Here is a 27302-nt window from a genome sequence, read left to right as displayed (position 1 = left end):
TTGCACTGACCAGTTTTAGATTTGGTGTTAATTTAGTTAAAGGTCATCCTATTCGATTTTTAATATTAAACAGAATTGGTCAGCATTGTGGATTTTTCTTTGTACAAATGGCATTCACAGGGAGTAACTGCTTTAGGAATGATACCAGGCAGTATTAATATGAATGCCAATGTTGGTGTAGCAATGACAGAAGATATGAACTTAAAACTGTTTGCTGATTGGCAAGCTCAGCTTAGCATTTCCCCCTTTTAATGTTCCTGCCCCTTCCACAGTTTCAGCAGCCTCTGCTCCATGAGGGGCCAGAGATAAGTGGTTGTCTTGATGTATTATTGAGCCCAGACATTTGCCTTTCTAAATAAAGGCTGCTAACAGAGCGACTAAAATATAGGAAAGTGAGTGAACTTGGTAAGGCCACTTCAGTGTGTTCTGTGCAGCAATGTGTTGGGCTGTCAGGGAACTGGGTTACTATACAGGGGGTGGCTTGAGCTTGGAAAAAAAGGCAGTTCTGCCCGCTTTGTCCTCCTCAAATCTTCCATCCCATCCCCCTCTTTCTCCCCCTCCACTCTCCCTCTGCAGTGGAGACTTAGTCTGTGGGTGGCGCGCAGGACTTGTTCTTCCCCATCTATCCATGTTGTCTGGCCACAGGGTGTCCCTCCCTCTTGTGTGTACGCAGGTCATCGCCGGAGGCCAGCACCGCAGTGTCCTTGGACCCTGTCACTGTATCACAGCGGCTCTTATAGATCTCACACATCCCATGTTCTATATAGTTCTTACAGCATTTAGTCTTTAGTCTCATTTAGTCATACATCCACTAATGCTGCTTTCTATTCTTTGCAGTATAATGTGCACCTTTTCATAAAAGCTTGTCAGACTATCCATAAACTAACAGTATTGAGACGCTATAATAGTATTCAGCCTTTGTCCTTTGTCTGTCAACATTTCAGGCTGCTGGCCTCAGTAATGTTAGAGATGATGTGATCATTTATCTAAGCCTAGATTTATGTTTTGGGCCTTAGCAGCCAGTGTGTCACAGGTACCAAAGTCATAACACAAATCGTTTATTGAAGAGATTGATAACATAGGTGGTCTTCTGAGACTCAAGCAGATAATGCGTAGTAGATGCTGAGGCATCAGCTACACCTGCAGCATTGATTCCAGTCCCAGCACAAAATGAATGATCACTGCATTGTCGTTAACATAGTTATGATTTATTGTTTAGCGTCGTCACCTATACAGAGTATTAGAGCTATTTCTAGAGCACTGTCATCACAATGTCCAGTGTCAAACCTAGCTTTAACATCACACGTTCAGCCTCCCAGGTATAATAAATTGTCATGCACCTCTTCATGCAATGATAGTAGATGGGCAAACATCTGACAACTGGTAAAGGCCAGAGTATATTAGGTTTGAGTCACACCCCATTCTTTATTGTATTTAGAGGTGTGCTGATACCAGAGTTCTTTAGGAATTTTGGCTGACACAAGCCCAGTCAATGTACCACTTAATTATCATTCAATCCTGGTGCTTAGTATTGGCCTATTATGAAACAATTACAGGAACAGGTGCCTTATTTGATCCAAACAAGCTCTGAAATTGTTTAACTCTCCTCAGTCAAATAAAAGATTAGGATGATAATAGTAGCATAGAAAATGAGAAAAACATTTTTTTTTTCCTTTCTTTACAAATGGTGACATTCCAGTATTTTTTATGTTTGTGGCAAGCTAGCCAGAATAATAAAAGTAGCATCCTGTGGTCACAATTTTGCAATAAATTTGCAGTGTTTTTGCCACGTTTTGCCCTTTTTTTATTTTGAAGGTAGGATTGCATCACTTCCGGTATTATTTCTAACTGTGACTGCTTCACCTCTCCTTGCCAGACCCCTTATGTGGGTACAAATGGCACTCGGTATCACTGACTGACATTTTTCCTCATGTCTGAATGGTGTTTTGTTGCACCAAAAATGATTGATGTTCATCAGGATTGCTTCATTTGTCAATCTGAGTAGAATTACTTGGGAGCTTGTTCAGTTCCAATACCACAGATACTATCAGTACACCTCCAGCGGTGTTCTTCCCAGTAGGAGAGCAGTGTTTGGACATTTTACAGGACTGTATGTTGATCATTTGCCTTGTCTTTATACAGTCATAGCATGTGGTTAGACTAGTCACGTTTGTTGGCAGCTCAGGTATTTTGAGCTGTTACTTTGTGGGTTTTTAATTCTCAAGGACAGGCCATGCATGTCATTGTGTGCACTCTGGAGCTCTGCACTCTGCAACTTGTCACGCATACTTGGCCAATTTAATTCTCAGAGGAACTAGTAGTTGAAATGCTATGCCTTCACTTATGTGCACAGTGTCAGGATGGTACACACTGGGCTCATTCACTGTTGGTTTCAGGTAGGGCTTTCCTCCATTCGAAGAAATTGACCTCATAGTAATTTGGATTTTGTTGACCAGTTGAATACCTCATCTAATGCACAAGAATACCTCATCTAATACACAATCATGAAAAATTGTCAACTGTATTTGCCCCACTTTTTATGTAGTATGTGTCAAAGAAGAAAGTGACATTTAACTTTTGCCCAGATGCTAAAAATGTACTCAGGAAATCTCAGGAAATCACTCTCACAATGTTTATCCAAAAAAAAAAAAAAACTTGGAAACCAACTTCCTATATTGGTTTCCAAGTCCCATAAAAGCAAATATGTACTCGGCTTAAGGACTGCAGTGGCGATATGTGACTTTTTACATGTAGGGCCATCTTGTGTAGTGTTGCTGACACAGTCAGTGGTGTATGCCACTGAATCAGTGTATTGAAGGAATTCTCTAATGTTGTTCTATATATGTACACACACAGGTCAGCAGGAACATGTGATATTTGTTGTTGCTTCTATCTAAATCAGGGTGTGGCGAGTCATCTTGGTTTTGTTTTCTTCCTGCCTGTAACAGTTCGTATCCAACCAAAGTGCAATGCAGTGTTTTTTTTTTTTTCTTTTTCGTTTCTTACATTTAAAATAAATATTTGAAAGCATGCTGGTCACTTATGTTTCTCCAACTAGAGTAAATTTACATTGTGTGATAGCCTGTTATTGTAATTAGAATAAACTGGAAAACCAAATGAGGAAAGTCAAGTCTCTCCTCAATGGCAGTTTTGTGTTAATCACATCACTTCATTTAGTTATTTTAGAGCTAAAGGGGCTTTTGATATTCCTAGTTTTAGGCCACATGCCTCATGAATTTTTGACCTCCAGTAGTCCTTGTGGAGGACAGGAAATATAATTTGTTTGTGATTGGTCTTATTAACAGTTGATTTACTGCTGTACTTTTGTGCAGTAGATTTTCATCAGCTGTCAAGCCTTGCCTCTAAACAGTTTTTCATGTAATTAACACAATCAGTGCGCTACTGAGACAGAGCTTGTCACCACCACTGAATTCTGAAGTTGAAGCATTACACAGCTAAGGCACAAAACACAAGTACAGTACCCGCTTTAATGTTTGAGTGACTATACCACATGGATCTTACTATATGACGGCTATGACATGTTTAATATGACCATTTAGTGATTTGCACATGGTCACGCTGACAGTATTGACAACTTCAGAGCCTGTCAGCCATCAAAAACATTCATCTTGTTTTAAATGGAGACGTTTGCTACCTAAATTGGAGATGTTGTGCACGTCAACAGATTGTTTCTTTTCATAGTAACATTGCGTGCAAGGCTTTTCTCCCCTCCTCCCCCTCTTGAGAAGGCAGTGGGATCTGAGAGTACCAGTAACTAAACATGCTACACTTTAATGAGTCCTAAAAGGGAGCCTGCTCGGTGGGGTAAAACTGTGGAGGTGGATGGGTTTATCCTAGCAATGATGGAAAACAAAAAAAGAACCTCATGATCTTTAACTGGGGCTGGTTTCTGACGAAAACTGCGAGGCAAGGCCTCCAGGGGAACAAGATGCTGCGTACTCAAATGCCAGCACTAGGAGGAGGCTGCTGGCTGGCTGCACACAGTGAAAGCCTTCACTGAAATTTTTGGGGAGAGGCGTCGTGCCAAGCTTCCTCTTCCAAGTGTTTATCTAATGAAATATTTCTGCCTTGTGGCACCATCTCCAGCGGGACAATAGCCAATGTTTGTACTTTGTACTTAGAAGAAAAGGTGAAACATATGAATTGGAGATTGAAGCAAGTCATTTTCCTGAAAAACAATATGCTCTCCTCTGCTATGTTTATATTGTGATCATCTGCTTTTCTCTCTGCACGTGGGGGAAGCTACTTGCTGAGATTTCTTCAGAGTTGTCGTGTTGGCAAGTGATAGTCTTGGCTGAATTTCACTCAGGTTCTTGTAATTCCTGTCCTTGTGCCCTTTCTGTCATCTCGACTGAACTGCAGACAGTTGACAAGTGGAAGCAGTAACAGAGACCTTCAGTTTTTTTTTTTTTTTTTTTTTTTTTTGTAGAATCTTACTGGTTTCAGACTGAGACAAATAACAGATGGAAAGTGCAGCGGGAGAGTTCAGTTGAGCTGTGAAGTTCTGGCCCACATCGTTGCATCACTGGAACGCACTGCAAGTGTTTTTAGACTTGATGTCAACTGTACTTGGCACATTCAGGAAGTCTTTAATCTGTTTAAGTTAAACTATTAAGAAAACTTGTCAACGGTTTGGTATGGTGAAAGAATTGTTGGCCTACATCGAGACATCTGTTGGAAAGAGATTTATATTTTTATCTCTCAGGGATCAAGAGGCTCATATGTTCTCAGGTTTCTCTGGCACCTATAGGAAGCGTGGTCCCATTTACAGTCGTGGTCTTATGCTTGCATAATAGTGTTTGTTTTTAAATGATGATGCTGATGCTGGTGTTTGCTTAAAATTGTGCCAGTTTTCAAGGCTGTCTCTACATAATCAGAGCAGGGTGGCAAATTAAATCCCACCACCCATCAAACAGGAGAAAATACTAGCATCAGGCGGATAGATTTGCTCCACCCACCAGACACAGTGGTGTGCTCAATAATGTGATCCAACTCCAGATAAAAGTAGCATGTGACTCCAACACTGTAGCTGACAGCTTATAGCTAGGATGCCCTTTTGAATGCAGCTGCACTTTTTTTTTTTCCAATTTTTCAATGGTTTTGTCGCAGTAGGTGTGTCTGCTCTAAACTCTGTGCTTCACATTTTTGATGCAGTGTACTTATCTGGTGCTTTCCAGGGTGGTACAGATTGAACAGTTAAATGAACCCTGTCGTACTGTATGTCAGTGTCTGGAGTGCTTTTGTTGAATAAGTTCAGCTACACCATCGCTATAGAATAGGCTATTAATCATCATCATCTTCAAGCACAAGCAGAGGCATCTCCAGCTTTCTCTCCATATGTTTTTGTTTTCTCCATAATGCTCTCCCCGTTAGCTAAATGCCAGTGTATCAAAGTAGACGCAGTGTGAGTAAGCCAATGAGAAATGAATCTAGCTGTTTGAATCCCAGAATCAAACAAAGCTTCAGAGGTTCTTATGACGGTGGCTAGTATCAACATAAGTTGACTCAGATTTGACATTTCAGACCATTTGGAGAAACTGGTGCCAGCAACGGGCGTCTTCAGAAACACAGCAGGTGATTGGGTCAGCCATCTGTCCATCATTAGTTAACTTCCCCAATCAGATAAGCCGTGTGATGTAATTTGAGAGCACTGAAACTAAGCTATTCACAGATTTTGGTGTTGGCACTTGGATTGGATAATTTCTTGTATATTTTCATGTGTTCAATTACAGTCCATTTGCTTGAGCATTAAAAAAATGTTAACCATTCTGCCTCGAAAATATTTAGATATTGTACCCACCAGACATTGTGGCAAGTTATTTGTGGAGGAGTCTTTTGCTGCCATTCGTTTTTGTGTAGAAATGTTTTGTGTAATGCTGACGAATGCTGTATGAATTTTAGTTGCATGTCCAAAAATTTAGTTTGCATTCCAACCTGCTCGTCAATTGTATGTTAAAAAAAACAAAAAAAAACAACTAAAAAACTGGCAAACCAATTGAAGCATTAAAATCTGTGGAACATTCAAGTATATAAGCCTTCAAGTATTTAAAAAAAAAAATAGTCAACTGTGGTTAAATAACTTTTTAGATCACAGAATTTCAATTGCAGTATCCAGCAGAGACGTGAGAAAAATATGGAAATAATATGTAGGCTTATACATAATTAGATAAAAAACTATTTAACAGGAAACTTTGATGGCACCGTTTGCATATTTTGTGATGCGAATTCATTTTTATCCCCTGATCATCCACCTCAGACACAAAATACTTGCTCACATGACTCTTGCTGTGTTTCTTTTGGACAAGCCGAGGCAGAGCTGCTGTTCTGTCTTTCACGTGTTTGTCTTTTCTTTGGTGCGTATTTTTGGACTATTGGCATCGAATTGGTACTGAAGTATCAGTTCTCATGACATCCTTAGTGGGACCCACCGGGCCTTTAATAGACGGGGATGGTAAAGCTTGGCCCAAAATTCCAGCTCGATACAACCTCTGTAGTCTTATTCTCGAAATTCTTGAAATTCATTCTTTTGAAATAAAAACAAGAAACAATAGGAAAAACATGTTGATTGCATAGAGCAGGCATTGTGTAACATAAATGTTAAGTCAGTACTAACACATACGTTTTTGTAGTTTACTAGAACTTTGTAATAACGGGACTAAAAAGCATAATTTTAAGAAACTGAAGCGAAAACCAATGTTGAATAGAAATAAGCATGACTGGTAGGTTTGTACATTAATTTTTATGACTATGAGGATCAGTGATTGACTTTGTGATTCTGTAACCTGTAGGTATCAAATGCTTGTGGTACTGGTACTTTTTTTTTTTTTTTTTTTTTTTAAATAAGCTCATATGATCATCCTTTTGAAATGGCTGACAAACAAAATTCTTTATTCTTTCATTTGAATCCCTATTAGCTTCCAGGAAGTGGTCGTTAATCTTCCTGGGCACCGTGCAAACGACAGACTAAATTACTTCAAAATTTTCAACCCAAGGAAGCTGTTGCTCCCACATCAAATGAAACTGCAGCCAGACCCTGATCAACTGAGGTGATGTCCAAGCTAAGTGGTTAGAAAAAGCACAACAGAGAGGAAACTGGGCCAGTGGCAGGCAAGAGAGTCGGAGTAATCAGGCTTACCACTGCACAGGGAATAGTATTACCACAAACTTTGTTGCACTGACCCAAATTGGGCCAGACCAGTTAACTGGCCCAAGTTAGCTTCTTTGGCACTGGGCCATCAGACAATTTTGTTTTTGATTCTTCCAGTTGTTGCCATAACATCCCAATGCACTATTTATTTGCCGTTTGACATTCATGTGCACTGCAGTGGGCCTGTTTGGGAAAAAAAAAAAATCTCAGCTGAATGAACCATATTATATCCTGTAACAGGCCCCAACTACAGTATGTAGGAGTGGGAGCTTTTTGCTGCAGGGTACTAGCTCTCTATTTTTGTTGAAGCTTTATAGCCAGTGGGTTTTGACCTTGGTTGAGGGACATTCTAGGAAGTTCATTGAATCATCCATTAGCACATGGGTGCTAATACGATGTTGCTGGATGGTGTTTTTTTTTCTCCTCTACAGCCTTTATTCTGAAGCCTAAAAAAACAGTGATGCTAGGAAAGAATGAACAATAATAACTCACTCACTACAGATACGGATGGGGAATATGGATGGAAATTTTCAATCATATTATTCACAGCTCAATTTTCAGATGGTTCAGAGGAGTCGGTGAAAAGGTCTGTTTTTGTAGAGTGACCTTTAATTTTCAAAAAGACGCTCTTCAGTTCTCTGTAACTATCTAACGAGGATGGGACATAAATGTTGACTGTCTGGAGCGTTGCAATTCTAAAAACCAAAGTAACTGATCAAATTTCCAGACTTGTGTGAGTGTTTCCCACAGGTTGTCAGTTTGCTTCAGCAGCAGTGGAGGCAGGGGAAAGAGTGGTGGGATTGACAACTTGTAATAGACATTTTACTCATCAAGCCCACAACACAATCTGTTATTATTTTATTTTACCCCAAGCACAAACGTCTGTCTAGCATAAGCAAATTGCACTGACACAGCAGCTGACTACTAATGCATTCAGATTTTTTGAGCTTTGTTGTAAACACTCTGTGCGCTGTGTCATGGGTGAAATGAATTATGGTCATTGTAGGTTACTAAGATGCTTTTGGCACTTGGTAGCTTTCAGTCCTCATTTAACTACTAAATTCATTCATCATGGCACATGTAATGAATCCAGCACTAAAAATTTTCTTGGTGGGATGTTAATTTACCTGGACAGGCTGCTCAAATATCAGCACTGTATAGGAAACACATTTTCTCTGCAGTGACTGCAGCAGCAGGAAAATTAACACCTTTAAACTTTGCCACAGTGCCAAAGCCAATATTAATAATCCTGTAGTTTGAAGTTGGTGTTACCTGCCACCCTGAGCTGTTTCTGCTTTACCTCAGGCTAATTTCATTCAGTTCATATTCATATTGCTGCATCGTGCAATACATAGAGTGGATGAGGACAGAAGTTCATGTGGTCAAGGTCCAGTTCATGTTTATTTAGAACCCTTAATCACAGTTACAGTCTCAAAGTGGCCAACAAATATAGAGATGAATTTAAAAAAGGAGTTGCATAAGGAAATGAATACACTAAATAATATTAAAGTTTATCATAACAAATAAATGGTATCTAGGCTAGAGCAAGAGACCATTCAGCCTATGCAAAATATCAGTCTCACCTATACAAGATGTTTTTTTTTTCTGATTGGAGTGAAGTGTGGGAAGTGGGATACAGCTTTAATGTGTAATAAACAAAACTGTTTGTGTAATTATTTTAACAGAGGTAAATAAGTAAACCATCATGTCCCTGCTGTGTAAGTAAAAGATTGTAAACAATTCATTAAGCCTTAAGCATTTGCTTTCAACCAAACTGAAGCAACCAAAGTTTTCAAATGTAACTATGGATTTCATTGTCAGGCTGTTGCCAGTGGCAACATTCAGTCTTGCGCTTTTGTACTTAAAGGAGTGGGTTGCAGCCATTTATGTGTATTCACCTTTATTACCCTTAATATTGAACAATTTGAAGCCATTATAGCAAATGTGCCTAAAGCAGTCTGTTCTTCCAAGAAAGCAAACATTAATAAATGCTGGATTACTCTGTGATGGTCTGTAGACAGTTGAAGTGTTGGAAATTTGAATGGTAACATGTTGTGATTGGCTTGTGAACGTGGTGTATTACAAAATGTCCTGTTGGTCCACAGTGTTGGCCAACAAAGTGGCGGCATGTTGATCGGTTGTAGTAAGATTTTCCATCAGATAGGCAGCCTAGATTTGCTGCTATAGCAACATAATTGAATAGCTATTTAACTATGGTGGCTTATGTTTACTGTGTTTGTTGTGGTGATTTAACTCAGGTGTAATTTGCTGTTTTAACTGTTGTGGTTGCTCAAATGTTTCGTAGGAAAGCTGTTGCTTCTCACGATGAGAGCATTTCATGTATCCAGGCTGTCATTTTGGAGGACCATAGGTGTCCATATGTTAAGATATCTGGAGGAAAATAGATTAATGCTTTGTTTGAGGTTCATATATACACGGATTAAATAGCTAGTGTTTTGTGTGTGTTTAACATGGTTTTAAGATTGGCAAGATGTCATTGGAAGCAGTCGCTTTATCTGCTGGATGTGAGCAGACTAATTGATTTGTGTTGTCCAATTTCAGTGGACACATCCCTGTGAAGCAACCCCATCCATTATACTAATTGCCATTCCTCATGCTTATTGTCCCTGTTCTTGTGGCCAGGTTTCTTTCTTGACTGAACATTTCCACATTCCTTGGTTATGCTGTTTGCTCCTTGCTGAAGATGAATTGTGACAAAGTGAAACAATGCCTTTTGCCTCTCCCTGGTATAAGCCAATCTGCATGGACAGCCAGTTCCAAAAAAAAAGCCAACCCTCCCCACACCCCCCAACAATGACATGTGATCACCACTGACTGTTGCTTTTGTTCTTGTTGATCTAACATGAAGTACTTTTTGTGTCCACATTTGCAGACGGCATCGACAAAACTATCATGGCAGTCAGACTGTGCGATGTGGCTTCTCTGCTTAGAAGTGGTTCGTGGGCGGCTGAGCCTTGGACTGGGGTCTGTGGCACTTCTTTTTTGAATTCATTTGGCCAGAAGGCCTGCTCATTGTCTCAGTGCTCAGGCCATACCAATGATGTTAGCTCGCAGTCATGTTTGGACGTTCAAATCAAATTAATCACGTGATCAATTTTGAATTTATGGCACTTTTTTTTTTCTCCCCCTTTTTTTTCTTTGTTGGTTTTGTGTATGAAAAGCTCCCAAGTCGTTCATATGCTATGCGACTGTATTGGTATGGTCTAAAACTGTTTACCTCATAGAATCACACTTCAAATTATGGCTGTATGGCCTCCGTGCACAAATTATCTTTCAATATTGATGGTCTAAGAATATTATGGGTAGTGGTGTGATTTACCTGACCTGCATTCTGCACATTGCTGGATATGTTAATAAAGGATGACTCTTCATACATTAACTTGCTGCTGGTTGCCTTAACATGAAGGATTTCGGCTTTAATCTTAAATACTTTACTACTCAAGGCTGTTGTTCGATGTAAGTGTACTGATGGCTGCAGACTGGTACCGCTATAGGCTCTGCTTTTCTCGATTAGCGTATTTTGCTGAATGAATTGTTTCTTTGGTTGCGACATTTAACCTTGACAGATATTTTTAATCTCATGCCAGCTTTTATACTGCTTTATCAAGTGTTTTGTTTTTTTTTGACAAATTACAGTTGAGATTTTCATCTGTCTACCTAGAAACAAGAAAAGTAACAATCATGTTTTTGTAGTCACACAGCCAAAATTGAATTCAGTGAGCAGTTTCTTTTTTTTTTGTACATTCTTTTTCTACCTGTGGTAGCAGGTCGGTCGAACCATTTCACATTGGCCATGTATCAAAACAAAAAGCACTATTTTGTATAGCTGAATACTTTATCCCTTATTGTTTTGAGGGGGCTCCAAATCACCAGCTCCAGATTTGCAGCTTCACAGCTCATTACATTTGAACCATTTACAATAATTACATGTATTATTGATTTGAGTTGCCCTATGGCCCACACAAACTGCGATACACATAAGTTGGATGAAGGACAGCACTCTCAATCTGTAAACGCAAAACAAAACAGTCTGAAGTTGACTTTTTTTTGTGTGCAGTGAATACTCTATACTCATTTTGTGCTTTGGGGCTTCCCCAGCATACAATGATATTTTGCATTGAGGCTGAATTAAACATATAATACTGTCAACAGAATAAGTTTTCCAACAAAACGGTGTCTCCGTGTGTGAAGAGCGTCCTTTTTTAACTATCTCTTGCTGTTTTGACAGTTATCTTTAATTAGCATGTGGTTCTGACTTGAGTTTTCCTGTCTCTTTAGCAGGTAATTGCCGCGATGGAAACACAGCTGTCCAATGGGCCAACTTGCAACAACACAAGCAACGGTCCCTCCACAATCTCAAACAACTGCTCCTCTCCTGTAGAGTCAGGGAGCATAGAGGACAGTAAAACTAACTTGATAGTGAACTACCTACCGCAAAATATGACCCAGGAGGAGCTCAAGAGCTTGTTCGGCAGCATCGGTGAAATCGAGTCCTGTAAACTTGTGCGAGACAAAATAACAGGTAACGTGCAGACAGCAACTCTTTCTGTTGCCATTACTGATTATTAGTTAGGGCCCAACAGATACTTGGTGCTCATTTTTATTGGTATGTGAAAACTATTCTCCAGTAAAACTGAGATTTCTGCACAATTTTTTGGCCTATAAAATTCTAAGTAAAATTCAGATATTAACACTAAATTTTTTCCTCCTTGATTAGTGTATCAGTGGGGCCCTACCAGCAGTATTGTCCATGTCATGAGCTTTTTTTTCTGTTTATGCATGCACAGTATGTGAATTCCCTCTCTGTATTTGATCTCTTTTGATCTCTGGTGTCATGAATTATGGAACTTTGATTTTTACCCTGAGTGAACACAAGGGCATTTATTTTGAAATTCAACCAATAGTGGAGCAAAACAAGGCTCTGGTTGTGTACATTTACTAGATGTCATCCTCATAAATAGCAAGTTATTTAGTAGCCAGTATCTGTTTTCTTGATCTGTTTTTTTTTTTTTTTAATTGGGGCCTAGTGGCTTGAAGTATTTGATTACTTTTTCGACTGCTTGGTTTTTGCACTTTCTTGTGTGAAGTAGCTCCAGTGGCGATGATTGATTAGGTTTGTTTCTGTGTGTGTGTGTGTGTGTGTGTGTGTGTGTGTGTGTGTGTGTGTGTGTGTGTGTGTGTGTGTGTGTGTGTGTGTGGTTAGTAGATGAAGGCCTGCTAATGTGGCTGCACTGATCCTGAAAATGGATACACTTTAGGACAGATGACTTTCTGTTGTGTTGTTTATGGATTGTGAACATAGTGGGCAAAGGAGGACACTAAAGAGAAGATATGCCAAGAGTGCAGCTCATAATGGACCAGGTTCATAAAAAACCACACACAACCAAAAAAACAAAACAAAACAAAAAAAAAAACAGATTAGACTATAAATTAAAAAAAAAAAAAAAAAAAAAAAACTAATCTGGAAAAACTATAATAATCCCAAACAGATACCAGGCTTTTTTGTCATGTCTTTATTTTTGTAGTCCTTTGATGAGGCTTGTATGCCTTATCAAAGTCTGCAGTGCCTGTTTGTCACTACTAAAACAAATGTAGGAACACCTTAAGTGCCTAAATGTGACAAATGGTGATGGTGACTAATAATCACGGCCTATTTAGCCACTCCAGAAAAAAGTTAAACTGTATTGAATTTATTGAAAACATTAGAAAAAATTGAAATTGGCACTTGATCAACCCTGTCTGATTGACAGAAGGCTGTTGTTGAAATTAAACTGAAATAAACACAGACAAACGGGTCAGTGTGGCTGCCCTACTTGTTTGATATTGCCTCTGTCTTTAGTGGATATAATGTTTTTCATAGTTACATTCTCAATATTAAAGTATTTGTTAGCATTATCTAGTTTTAAAATGGGTAACCAAATACGCCTATACTTGTTTACGTTCCCAGTTGGAACCATTATGGAACCAGCATAGCAGAAAATCTGATCTTCTCCAATAAAAGACGAGCTACGGTTCATTTTGCAGTGTGTTTTTAATTTTGCGCCAAGATGGTAAAGGTGAAAAATGAGCCCTAGGTACTTACTGAACAGGTACTTTTTATTGAAAGAGGCAGTCTTTCTTGGTTCTTTACGGAGTTGGGGGAATTCTAGAGTTAAATTTCTATTCAGTGATGAAGTTGCTTATATTTGGGCTGGTAGAAGACTTAAATGTGACTTCAAGTGGTTTTTAAAGGGAGGGATGCAGCTGCTGGAGGCACATGCTGACATGGCCTCTCAGATGTGAGCAGGTAGATAATGGCTGAGGCTGCTGGAGTGCTGCTGCTCGCTGCGTTGGTCAAGGTTACCTAGACCTTTCTCCATCTGCTTCTTATAACGCTGTTTGACAGTGAGGGACTGGGCCTTGCTAGCCTTTTTAAAGAGGAATAAGCATCTGTTTCATTTGCATTTTGACCTGAAACATGCACAGCCTCAGTAATATGAGCTGATGAATGGAGGCTGGAGGGCACAAGGTTATTTGCTGTTTTTGCCGTCTAAAATTGAGTCTGTTTTCCTTTTTATAATTAAACATCTTTATATTTTGAGATCCAAGGGTAGTCCGCTTTCATCAAATGAACATACAAGATTAGAGATACATCAATCGATCGGCCACTGACCGGAATCGGACAATTTTCTGCTCGATCAGCCATGACTGGTGACCAGTTGATCAGTCTTAGATACAGACTACTTTCCCTGTTAATCCGTATCACGTGTTTGTCTCCCTGTGCTCTGTGTAACAGAGTTTTGACTCTGGCAGTAAAAAAAAAAAAAAAAAGTCAAACAATTTCTGTTCATTATCTGCATAGTGTCCTTCCAAAATAAACTTCGACTTGCAACATAACAGATAGTGGTTGATGTGCAGTCCAAGTGTACAGCAATTCATTTTCATTTGGATTTTATTTGTGCAAAAATGCTCTGTACAGTAACCTGGAGCACTTTTTTTTTTTTTTTTTTTTTTTTTTTGGAGATTTGTTTGAGTGAAAGACTGAGAAGGTCCTAATCTGGTGCAGTTCTGGATAAAATTTAAGTTATTTCATCTCAGTGTTTTTATTATGAACACACAGTTGAATTGTCTATTAAGGAGAAGTTCTAAAACTGTTTTGTATGCTGTCAGTTATAGTTATTAGAAAGAAAATTTGAATTGGCAGGTCAGACTTAAAAAACAAAAAAAAAAACAAAAAGGACAACAACCTGGAATTGGCCCAGAAAATTGCAATCGGTGCATCTCTATGCAAGTTGTGCACACCACCACCTCTGGCTCTGAAATATTCATAATCTTAAATATTTCACAGTGCTTACATGGGGCTGACCAGTATTCATAGGAGTCTTTTGCATGTTTCTGCTGTTCCCTGCGACTAGTAATGTCTAAAAATGTAGATGTTCAGTGTTTTGGGCTAAATGCTTTTTTATCCTTATTTCCTATAACTACAACACATGATGTATCTTGGGGCGGTCTTACCACCCTGAAAAAGCTAAATCCTATTATAAGCTTATCTATATAAAGAACTCACTTAACACCATTATTATGTGCTGTATAGCTGAAAAGTAAGCAGTGGCTCAGTTGGTGTGCAACAAATCCAGTGCCAGGCAGCTTAATATACAAGTTTCATATTCTCTTTCTTTTAAATTGAAGTGGCACGACAATGCCACTGTGTGTTCATTGCTGAATTTAGGTTTTTGGCATGCAGTGGTGATGAAAGTAGTGATGCTCAGCTGTGTCCATGCAGTTAATGCCCTTATTCAGCCATGCATGCAAGAAAAGAAACTGATATTTTGTGAAACGTGTTGAGCTGAATTGACAGGCAATTGTGTTGAAATCAGTGTTGAGTGCAACCTGCTTGAACGATTGAACATAAACACGCTTGATAGGGTACATTTAGCAGAGCAAGTGTGAAAGTAATGCTGTAAATAATTCACATGTTAGGAGCTAAATGAAACAAGCTGTAGGAAATCAACCTAGAGCAAAAATGACTTGAGGCAATACTTAAGGCCTTGATTCCATCTCAAGTGAAAAGTTTACAGGAGATGTAGAAAATGATTATCAACAGATTCTGGCTGATAATGGTTTAACTTAAAAAAAAAAAAAAAAAATAGTCCTTTCATCACTTGCTACTAATCTGCCAAACAGATTTCTTGAATAGGACCTCCAAAATCAAGGTTGATTACCTTTCTAAAGTGGCTGTTAGAATAAAAAAAAATTGAAGTTGTATACCAAATTCACCAGCAAGTATTTGGAGACTTCCCACCATGGTGCTTCTGTTTACCTTATTTAGTCTCTAATGATTGAGGCTGGTTTTCAATTTCAGTGTATTTGTGGTAGGCAAGAACAGATCTAGCAAAGTATAAATAGAACCAAATTAGATTTCTCATCAGTTCTGTGTTGCTTTAATGGCATCTTTAAATATCAAGTTTATTGGTGGAAGTTCAGCTTTCACTTACACATTCTCTTAAAATGCACTGTGAATGTGTTGCTGTAGGAATGGAAAAATATAAAGTTTTTTTATATCCTTTTAGAGCTGGTGGATGCATAATTAATTGTATTAATTAAGTGGAGAACTGAGAGGACAATACTGATGTTCACTTTTACAAAGTTACTGTCGCAAACGCTTCGTTGTCAGCCGCTCTCCCCATAATCAACATGAAAACATGTCACATGCAACTGCATGAAATAAAGACATACCTACTTTACCAAACAAAAGAAAAGCTGATGCCGCCCACTGAGCTGGTGGAGGAAAAACAAGGACTGCTTGAAATAATGGCGAAAGCAGCCTAATGTAGATGTTGCACTGTTAGAGGGGGTGGGGTCGCTCCGGAAACTGTGAGTCGGTTACAGCCCAAGTTTATATTGTTAATCTCGACTTATTATACAACAGTAACTGCCTTAAACCTGCACGGGACTATTTTTCTTTATGTTAGGATGATATTAAAGCATCGCTATCTGTGGAAATCCACTGCATTATATTTTTATCTGCACACAGCGCCGTGTTGGTGATTGGGGGAAAAAAGTATTGTTGGAGTGCATTAGCTGGAATGCTGCTGTCAGTTTGGCTCTTCATAAACAGAAACAAATGAATTTCTGTCACAAAATCTAAGGAACATAGTATTATAGATAATGTGAACAACATAGAATATATTTAGGAAATACAGTATATTTTCTTTGTGAAACCCTGTGTAACACTTTGTGAAACAGAGATAAACTATATTATTTACACTGAACGCCGAGCGCTACCAGAGCACATAATGAGCATCATATGTGCATCAGTTCTTTACACGGTTTCCATTTTTGTAACTTCTTAACATGACATTATGGTACTTTAAATACCATGGAAAATCCCAACAGTTTAATTGGTTTGGCAAATAGGGCAGTATGTGTTTCCTTAAGTGGCATTGTACACATGGGTCACTTCGTATCTTGAGTGGTGGACCCTTTTGCACATCTTTGACAAAATAAGTGTGAAGTCGCTGTCTAGCACACACAAATACATGCAAGCAGTGTGTCACAGTGTACAGTGCTAGAGCAAATTTAAAGTGTGGACTTGTGTCTCCTAAAATTAATACTGTCTTTCAGGGGCGTTACACATACTAAAACAAAATACCCATTTTATTGGGGCAAAAATGCCAGCTAGAAGAAGTCTGAAGGGGAATTTATTTTAAATAATTAAACAGCTTTGAGGTAAACAAAGTGAGTCCAATGTTTGATAGGCCAGAGCAGTGTGTGAGCTCACCATGCCAGCTCTACAGAAGTCAGTGAAAGTCTCTAGATGCACCAGTGCCCCCAAATTCAGTTTTTATTTTCCACAGTTTCAGTTTTAGTTGTGAAGTGGTTGCAGGTTACAAAATCCCAACACTGCATGAGAAAGGTTGAATTGTTTCCCAGTGCCAAGCCTTGTATTTTGTCATTGTTCTGTTGTCGTTTTGTACTGATAAGTACATTTTAGCATTCAGGTATCAACAGCAACTGATCATATTCATCAATTAATCAAGCCAACTGAAGTAGGTTTAATGTTTTTTTTGTTTTGTTTTGTTTTGGTTTGGTTTTTTTAAACCAGTAGGTTTTTTAATTCAGACGATCCTTCCGGCAGTGGTTTTAAATTCAGTTTGGGGGGGGGGGGGGGGGGGGGGGGGGGGGATGTGGGCCCTGATGTTGTTATTCAAAGCCTTCAGCATCATTTCACGGGGATGTTGTACTGATTCAGTTTCAGCACCGCACAGCCCCGTCCCCTTTTTAGATTTTGTTGCTTTTCTGTCTCCTCCTCAGCCCCGTGGCAGTGTATTTAAGCCAACCTACATCTGTGTGCTGGTGCTACGTAAGGACGTTAAGTAATCACTAGAGAGCTGCATGTCTTCTAAGCTTTAAATGTTCTTGTATTGCTGCAGCTTACCCTTGACGTCTCCTTCCTGCCTCTAAAGGCCATGCTACTCTGGTCCCATGTTCAAAAGTGCATCCCTCCAAATCTACTCCATCCTTCCTGCCAGCTGCAACTCTGGATACATCACATGCAATATAGTCATAATTGTAACTAAAGGAGTAGCAAATGTTAAAAGCATACCATAAGAAGACATGAATGTTGGTACGCCAGCTCTCACACACATGCACACACAATGTAAAATAACCCAGTGAAGCAAGCTGTGTTTGCCCTCCAGGCATAAGTAAAAGTGTCATCTCACCAGCTCATTTCAAAGGCTCGGCGTGTTTCTCCTGGCTATAGTAGTCCCTGAGATGGAAGGTGAAATTAAGTTTATGAACTTCTCTTGATCACAGTTGAGGGGCCCATGAGAGCAGTGACTCATGGTGCTAAGCCAGATAAAGCCAGTATGGATGCGTATAGGTTATTGGGTGCTACTCGCGGGATAAAGCCGACAGTTGGTTGCAAATTCTTATTTTCCATGCATTGTAATAGCTTGACGGCCCAGAATATGTGGTTTGGTTTGACTGGGTGTGATGGGCATAAATTGAGGACGGGTGGTGTATCACTCTTTATAGCTGTGCAAAAAAAATAATGATGCGGCTGAGTATCTTGATATATTTTCCAAACCCTGCATTGTCTGTAGCTCCTTCTGTCCATATGTTGTGTATGCACGTCATTTTCATGATGTTATATATGACATCTACTTTGCATTTTAGTGCACTGTTAAGTACAAATGTTCTGCTAATTTGGAATGGAAATTTTGAATCAGTTTGTCACCTGATGCTGACACAATTAGACGATAGTCATTTATCAAGTAAAAATCCCAAACATTGGTTGAATCAGCTCCATAGATAAACAAAATGATAGCTGATTTGATGAAGTGAAAAAAAAAAAAAAAAATCAGTGAAAACAATCATTATTTGCAGCCCTAATTGTCTCACATGTTTTTTTGATGCTTAATCTATTGTGAGGTCCTTGCTAGTAACCAGCCGTACCCTCCATAATGAGTAAAAATGTATGGAAGGTTGACAAGTGTGAAAAGGTTGAAAGTTCAACAAGCCACCTCAGTTAAAATACCTCTTTACCTGAATTTATTAATCAATGTAAGCATTTTCTTCTTAAGGTGAACCTCTTGTTGTGCTATGCTTAAATGTGATTCTGTGGGAATATGACAATACCGTCTTCCATCTGATCTTCGAAAAACTGAAGTTTTTGATAATATTCAAGTCACTTGTGTATTAATCTGCTGAAGTTGCTTTGCGCTGGTGAACTTGACCAGCAGTGAAATTGCGTAGAGACCCAGCAGTGTGGGTGGAGGAAATTGAATTGCCTCTGTGCACATAAAGAGTGGGTGTCAATCTATTGTACATTTTAGAGATAAACTGTGGAGGGAGGGGAACACATTGAGCCTCAGCTGCTGCACTGTGCTAGAGATGAGTTGGTGTGAAAGCAGAGGAAGCGCTTGTCGTTGGTAATTTAAGACATGTTTGTCAAGGAGCTGGCTAGAGATGCTAGCCAAAAAGGCATTTGATAGAGATGGCCTTGTAGCCTCCTGTACTCAACATACTCTGCTCTCTGAGCTTCAGTACAAAGGACAAGAGGCATCGTGGCATGCTGTAGCTTGATTACGATTTTTAGGTTGTGACTGTGGCTGCGTATATTGTGACAGAATGAGTGACGTTTGCCTTTTTATTTTTGTAGCAAAACTGCATTGTTGCATGTAACAGTGAATTGTGAACGGCTGATGTTTTACATTTGATCCTAAAATGTGGTAATACATTTTGATTGGATGATTTGTGTTCAGCCATTCATGTGAAAGTACACTTAAATGTGACTGTGGATTTGCTTTGTTCCCATGATTGCAGGACAGAGCCTAGGTTACGGATTCGTCAACTACGTGGACCCGAAAGACGCGGAAAAAGCCATTAATACCTTAAATGGCCTCAGACTGCAGACCAAAACCATAAAGGTAAATGAATAAATAAATGTGGCACATGTCATCATCTTTCATATTAAAATACAAGTATGCTGGCATTTTATTCTGTTTGATTATCTTGCCTCCCCAAATGTTTTTCCTTTTCTTTAAACTCAACTGAACACTGTATGCTAATTTAAGCCACATTAATCATTCACCATTCACAGTCAGTTTCAAAAATCACCTATACATACATACATACCCATATATCTTGGTTGGAGTAAGAACATAGTGAGGTGGAAGAAATGAGGGGAGGGAAAGGAGCCTATTGTTAATCTGGGCACAGGCAGCTTTGCCTGGGCCTCAAGTAGAGCAGAACTGTTTCTATGGTTGCATGTGCTGTAGCACTGCTGTATGATGCTGTTACAGGGAGGTGGCTGCTATTAGCATTCATCAGGCAGTGTAGGACTGGATGTGCTGGTGGGAAAAACTCATTTGGTTCATATAGTGCAGCAGGACTTGTGGATGGTGGAGCCAAATTACTAGATGTGATATTTTCGACAGTGGCCTTATAGGCAACTAGCAGGATCACTCTCGAATCAGAGGCTGATTGGGGAAGAGAGGAAATGTCTGTAGGCAAAAAATGTATTGGGTGATAATAAATTGACCTTTGAGTGGCACCAAATTGTGTTTCGCATACATAATTACTTCACATTTATACTGAGGATTGGAGATGTGGCATGTTTTTTAGCTGCACCGTTTCATTTACATGAATCAAACAGAACACAGCTTTTTTTTTTTCTTTCTCTGCCTCGCCTTCTTTAGCTCGCACCTCTGAAAGTAGAACATGGGAGCATTTTTTTATATATCACACATCATCCAAAATTCTCCAGCTGCTCTGTCAGAAGTGCAAATAACGCCCAGTGAGGTAGAGGAATATACTTTGCAAATATTAGCATCAAATGAAGTGTGAAGGTGAGACTGCGAGGTGGGGGTGGAGGAACAGTGAGGGAGTTGCTGGGCTGTGGAGAGAGAGCTTCAGCTTCAGCTTCACATTCACCTCGTCTGCTTCCCCTTCAGGACAGGAATAGGGGGAACTGTGGGAGTGGAGACCATGGGGGTGTCATTGATCGGAGAGCACCAGAAGGGATCCTATTTGGAGGTTTAATTAAAGCGAGTGAGTTTTATTGATACAATCCATCGGGTGAGATTGCAGAGAGAGTCTTGGTGTAGGACCATTTAGCAGGCCTGACACTGTAATTAAATATGGCGATGGTGCACTACAGATAATAGACAGCCCTGTCACAAGAACCTGCAGTGACTAGGCACAGGCAAAAGCAAGATACAGCGGCCTCCGACTCCGCACTGTTCCCACACACACACACACACACACACTCTCACTCACTCTTTCCCTCAGCAAAAGCATCATTCAAGCCATTCACATCAGCACATGAAGTCGGCTCTGTGTGTTTGTGCGAGCACTTGTGGCTGCATGTGTGTGCATGAACGTCTACATGACTCTGAAGAGGGATGGATGGTGCACGGAGGAAAATGAATTTATGACTACTCAAGGGTGTAATGATATATTGATCCACTGTACCTGGTAGATGGCTATCTGGTCCCCCTCTGTTTTCTATTACTGGACTGTTTATGAACAAATGTTGATTTATGAGTATGCTGCGCGTTTGTTTGGCCCAGTGCCGGGGGGCAGGATCACCTCTTTCAGATATGTCATGGACAAGCAGTGGACAAGATTAGTTTCAGAGTGCCTACTTTGTTAAATTCCCAACAGTGGATTTAAGACTATCCAGAGCCAAATATTCAGATTTTTTTTTTTTTTTTTTGAAAGTTTATACCAAACAGTGCTGCATCTGTCCTAGAAAACCCCTTAAGTCAATAAACTTCTTTTTTTTTTTTAATTACATATTCAGCACAGAAAAAAAATTGTTCTAGACTCCTTCTGCCTGTTCTTCCTTCTTTGCATGGTGGCATTGAATTGGCAAAACACCCCAGGACCCATCAGAGGAGATCAAGGATACTTAAGAATATTTTTTATTTATTCATGTAATTCTTTCCTTTTCTTTTTGCTGCATTATTGTAGTTGTTGCAACATACTCTGCTCACGCAACACAGTTCTGGGTTTACAGTACACACATACATATGGGTGTATGTATGGATAGATAGATGGTTATAAATATAGATATAGAGATGGATATAGAAAGAGATAGACACACTCAGTTGCTACTTTGTTAGGTACACCCGCACAGTCGAATGCAGTTCAGTCCAACTGTTTTGCCATAAAGTTTACTTTTCTGGTGCCTATAATGCTCAGGTTTTCTTTTTGTCACAGTAATAGAGGTGTGCATTCAACTCTGTTTGGCATTGAGCTCATAGTTAGTGCTGCTCTTGTACTGGACTGCATTTTATTTAGAGCTGCTGTCAATATTCTGTCCCCATCTTGTATAAAAGAGGGAGGGATAAAAAAATTAGAAACACCTCAATATAATGTAGTCCAGCTCAAGACCTCTGCGAACTGCAACTTCAATAATAAACACAGAATTAAATTGACACATTCTAACATTCTAACATTATAAACTTTCTTAAAAGGTAGCATTTATGGCATATTACCAAAAAAAGAAATGAAACTGAAAGTATATCAGTGAAACTAAATCTGACAGCAAGTACTTAGGTAACGCTAATGTTTGTTTTTTGCATGAGGCATTTGATAAGTAATTTTGTGCTACCTTTATATGGTGATGCTGATAGACACCATTGTCTTTTGACAAAACAATTGACTGTGTGTAGTTTATTAATGGGCAAGTAATGGCTGGTGTATGTCTTAGCAAAATAAGCCGTGCATGCCTTTAACCAGCTTTTATAGGCTGACAAACTCCTGGTGCACTTCTGCTCGATTTAACAGCCATGAGAAAACAAAATAACTTATTCACACATTGTGAGTTTCTGCTTGCAGAACAGCTGTAGATACCGTTTAACTTTTTAACTTTCGCTGTCATTTTAGGACAAAATAACTGCAGAGACAGGGACCCAGTGTACTGTACTCAAGTAGCCCACACCATTGTTTTCACAGGTTTCAGTCAATATTAGGTGTGTAACAGTTTTCTGCTGAAACAAGCAAGCAAAAAAAACATAATTCTGAAATTTTGGTTCACTGAGCCATGCATGGAGTGGTTTGTGATTTTATTTAATATAACTGGCTTTTCCACAAGCCGCACCATTCTGTTTGTTGGTTGCACAGCCTTTTGAAAACATTGGAAAAAGCCCCTTTAATCAGTGACGTTTGTGTTGATATGTTTACATTAGAAAGACGTTACTTGAATTCAGTATCAGTCAAATTTTCAGTTCAGGTTTTGCAAAACAGACTGAAACAAAAGAAACTGACCATTACACCGAGGTATAAATGAACTCGGAAAAAGATGAAGCATTACACCCTTAGTCAGTATTACATATCCTTCTGTATTCATATCAGTGTTAAATATGAATTCGACCTTACTCGAAGACTTATTCATGCTATAAGGGTGCCATAATTCATAAGACCCCTTCATGCTGAGCAATGATACTACGATCACTAGCACAAAGAGTAACTTCACATGGTGATTTTCATGCTGTGCTGTATGATTTGTAGCATATACAACATCATGCGGTCTGCATTACCAGTTTCTTTAGAGTTTACGTCTTTTTAATTGGCCCTGAGCTTGTTACGGTTAAAGACCAGTTTGTGCTTGCATTCTCTCTACCAGAAATAGGCCACGGTGTCCGCTCTCATCTGTTAGTCTGAACAAATGTGACAAGAAATGTGATGAATAGCCAACCCCCTGCTCAGCCAATTCATAATAGAAATGTGTTGAGTGTATCACTGTGTGCTGTGCTGAAAATGACTTTAATGTGCTGCACAAGCAAACCGGCGGTCATGTGTTCGATCTCCTGCTGCAGGTTTCCTACGCACGCCCCAGCTCCGCCTCTATCCGAGATGCGAATTTGTACGTCAGTGGCTTGCCAAAAACAATGACTCAGAAAGAACTGGAGCAGCTCTTCTCTCAGTACGGACGCATCATTACCTCACGCATTCTGGTGGACCAGGTGACCGGTGAGTGGAAACTGACAACAGCCCCCTTCCCCCACGTCTGTCTGTCTGTCTTTTATTTATTTATTTATGTATTTATTTATTTGTTTATTTATTTATTGTCCCCTGCCACTCTTATTATATTGCCTCATTCCTCTCCCTCCCTCCTTCCCTCCCTCGCTGGCTCCCTGACAAAATGCCACAGCCAGGCCGGAGGAATACATCAGAGGTGGCGGTATGTGGTCCCCAAAAATGCAATTTTCCACTAGAGGTGTTCATAAATATGCATAGATGGATAGAATATGAAATGGGTGTAAAGTAACAGGACCCGATGCCTGGTAATTCCTTTTCTCCTCTCCAATCTTCCCCCGCTGCCTTTTTACCTTCTCTTGCTCGCCTCCTTTTCTCTTCCCATCCCCAAGGTGGAACTGCAATGCCTGTTTTCATGGCAAGAAATAAAATGCATTTAGAACAGTTAAAATCTCCATTTCCCAACCGCCATGTGGAAAACGGGAGCTTTATGAAATACTAATAAACAGAATTTTTTTCTACCAAGCCATTTCCCAACGCTGCGTCTGTATCTGTACAATATTCTTTCAGGAAAAAGCTCTCATGTCATTTATTTTGATTTCAATATTATTTCTTTTTTCTGAAAAATTAGACTATCATTCAGTGGTTCAGTGGTCTCACTGCTGCTGTAGCTTTTGGAGAGGTACTCATTATGCTGTTTTTTGTCTTTGTGGCTCATTTTCTGCATACGCAGATGTGCAACAAAGAAATGTTATAAATGTAGTTAAAACCCAAAGTTTTGATGTAGTGTAACATTGAGATGTTTGTACAGTTGCAGTGACCGATAAAATGTTATGAATTTCTCATTGGTGATCGGCCAAGTACATTTGAACCACTCAGTCGTCTTCGTCTCCATTGGTTATTTATGCTTATGCGCTGTTTGACAGTAATTGCAGCTTTTGTGTTAAGAGAATGGGCCCATGTACTTTAAAGGTCCATGTTGTTCTCAGAGAATTGCTGGAGCAATCTTTTAAACTGTTACTGTTCATACTTAAGCTTTCTTTGTACTGTTTATTTTGATCTTGTAACGCACTTAGCAACTTTAAGAAAGGCACTGCAGAGATAGTTTATTGTTAATATAATTTATTAATAGGGCTGTGCAGTATGGCAATTTTATGTATCATAGGAGAGAAAAATGTCTATTGATAAATTTTCCTCATTTCCATCGCTGTTGTTGCAAAAGCCGCCTTAGTGCAGTATTTTATGTCACTGGGTCGGAGCCCCTTGTTGTCTTGAATGCACAATTACTGCACACGGGCTTGAATCACAAACAAACATGGATGAGCATGATACAGAACGACACACCCAGCAACGCGCCAATACAGAGCAGGACTCGATCAAGACATGTTGAGGCACTTGTCCCTAAGAAGGGGAGGACTTGGTTTGGATAAAAAAACGTGACATTGACCAGAAAACGGTATTTTTGCAAAGTACACAGCAGACTGGTTCCCACGTCAGACTCCAACAAAGACCTCCTCCTCCACTTACAGAAGAACTGAGAGGCAAAAGATGCAAACTACATAGAAGGCAAGTGTTGAAAGCAAAAGCAAACCTCACTTGTGTTCAATGTCAGGGGAAAAGAGAGAGTGCCATTCATTTGTATTCATTTCACAGAATTATCAAAAAGTACTCGGTGTGTGGTTATTTTGCATAGACAATACTTTCACTAAATTTACAAAAAACATACTGTATCGTGATATATATCATTATCAAGATATGAAATTATCCATACCGTGATAGAAGATTTTGTCCATATTGCACAGCCTTATAATTAACATGATACAACACTGTGTATAAAGTCTTGGTAAAATCCATTATTTTAGTTGGTGGTTGGGTCATTGATGAGATCATGCAGTTAAAAAATGTAACTGGTAGCACAGTCTCTGTCGGTCTGAAGTGTTTTTGCTGGAGGTTTTTGTCTGATTGTGGAATTTGGCATTTTTGTGACCTTTTTTCCAGGAGCGTGTCATTAATACAGCTGCTATAGTAGCAACAAAACTAACATGGTATTTTGAATACAAAACACTTAATTATCTTAAGATAAGCCTGTCTGAAATGCTGAACCTGTTTTGCCCCTGTATTTCCATTCTGACGATACCAGATATCCCTTGTGTCATTGAATTCAGTGCAAGTCATTGATTGTTGAATGCTGGCGTGGCTGCCCGGACGTACTGAGCCTAACTGGCCTCTGTGCTCCCTGTCCTGCCTCCAGGTGTCTCTAGAGGGGTGGGCTTCATCCGTTTTGACCGGCGAATTGAGGCTGAGGAGGCCATCAAGGGTCTGAACTGCCAGAAACCACCCGGCGCCGCTGAGCCCATCACAGTCAAGTTCGCCAACAACCCGAGCCAGAAGACGAGCCAGGCGCTCCTGTCCCAGCTGTATCAGTCACCCAATCGAAGGTACCCAGGACCCCTCGCACAGCAGGCACAGCGCTTCAGGTAAAAGGGGCACACCAAAAAAAAAAAAAAAAAAATTCTGATCAGAGCCAAGCCCAGTTAATACTGCTAGTGATATTGAATCATTGATTCTCCAAGGCTATTGAAAATAGCATTTGAATTGTCTCTCACTGCAGTATTATGAAAATATTCTGTGTTGGAGCTCATCAGTACTCTGGACAGAATAATCCATTTCCATATTATCATTTTAAACTTTGCTGTGTTCCTCCTGTTGCAGATGTAGGCCTACACCATTGGGTTTGGGGGTTTTTGTCAAACTTTGATCTGAGATTAGCAATAATCTGGATAGTTTAATGAAAATTATATAGACAAAAGCTTGTTATTGGCCACAAATGTGGAAATAAATTTGTAACTGAATTTTCTCGCCTTTTAATTTAAGTGATTGACATGATCCTTGTATGTAAGCTGTCTTGGATATATTTAAAAAAAAAAAAGGTATTGTACTATGAAAGCTAAAGCCTTGCTGCAGTATTTCCCACCTGTTGGTCCTGTTGTGTAGGTAGAATATTGATAAACAAGATAAACAAGTTCAAATGTCAGGTTAATATGGACATAATAGTCTGGGGAATAACTTGAGTAGCTATGGTAACAGAGCCACTGATTCATCTCTGTAGCATCCTGAGCAATACTTGTAAAAATGCATTCATCATCACCTTCATGAAAAGCGTCATTTATACTGGAGTTAATGTACCTGTATGCTTGTGTGTGTGTGTGTGTGTGTCTTTTTAGGTTGGACAATCTTCTAAACATGGCCTACGGAGTCAAAAGGTAAATTGATTTACTTTATTCCAGATTTCTTAGTGTTCATTAATTCAGACCTAACATGAGGAGGTTTAGGGGACACGTCTGATTTTTCTTTCATAGGTTGTGTTTTTTTTTTTTTTTTTTTTTTTTTTTTTTTTTTGTGCCTCACGAGTCCTTGTAGGTAGGGCACGCGTGGAATTAAGTGGCATTTACTCAATATGAGGTTGTTGATCAAAGAAAAATCACTGTGTGCGTGCATTAGTGCCCTCCATTTAAAAAAAAAAAAAATAAAAAAAATAAATACTCCTGAAACCACAGTGGGACTAAATAACTCTTAAAATCTCAGTTGCCAGCAATAGAAGAAGTTCTTTTAAAGCAGGATGGAAGCTCGTCTTGGTGGGCAG

The 27302-nt window shown here is 39.4% G+C and overlaps 1 protein-coding gene across 7 annotated transcripts in view; it reads left to right on the top strand.

The window, feature by feature from the left end:
• Positions 1-27302, top strand: part of LOC115376344 (ELAV like neuron-specific RNA binding protein 2) — a 175809-nt gene that overhangs the window by 144182 nt on the left and 4325 nt on the right. For 3 of the 7 annotated variants that reach the window (XM_030075859.1, XM_030075863.1, XM_030075862.1), the window contains 6 exons: positions 10062-10153; positions 11468-11711; positions 19499-19602; positions 23500-23653; positions 25911-26136; positions 26884-26922. In XM_030075859.1, coding sequence (XP_029931719.1) covers positions 10062-10153; positions 11468-11711; positions 19499-19602; positions 23500-23653; positions 25911-26136; positions 26884-26922 — 859 coding nt within the window. The remainder of the gene's footprint in view (positions 1-10061; positions 10154-11467; positions 11712-19498; positions 19603-23499; positions 23654-25910; positions 26137-26883; positions 26923-27302) is intronic. The other 4 variants (XM_030075860.1, XM_030075864.1, XM_030075861.1 and 1 more) reach the window with 3 other exon arrangements.

This window comes from Myripristis murdjan, chromosome 18 (genome assembly GCF_902150065.1).
Source record: "Myripristis murdjan chromosome 18, fMyrMur1.1, whole genome shotgun sequence".
NCBI lineage: Eukaryota > Metazoa > Chordata > Actinopteri > Holocentriformes > Holocentridae > Myripristis > Myripristis murdjan.
Note: the sequence above shows the minus strand (reverse complement) of the source record. Positions and strands in the feature narration are given on the sequence as shown.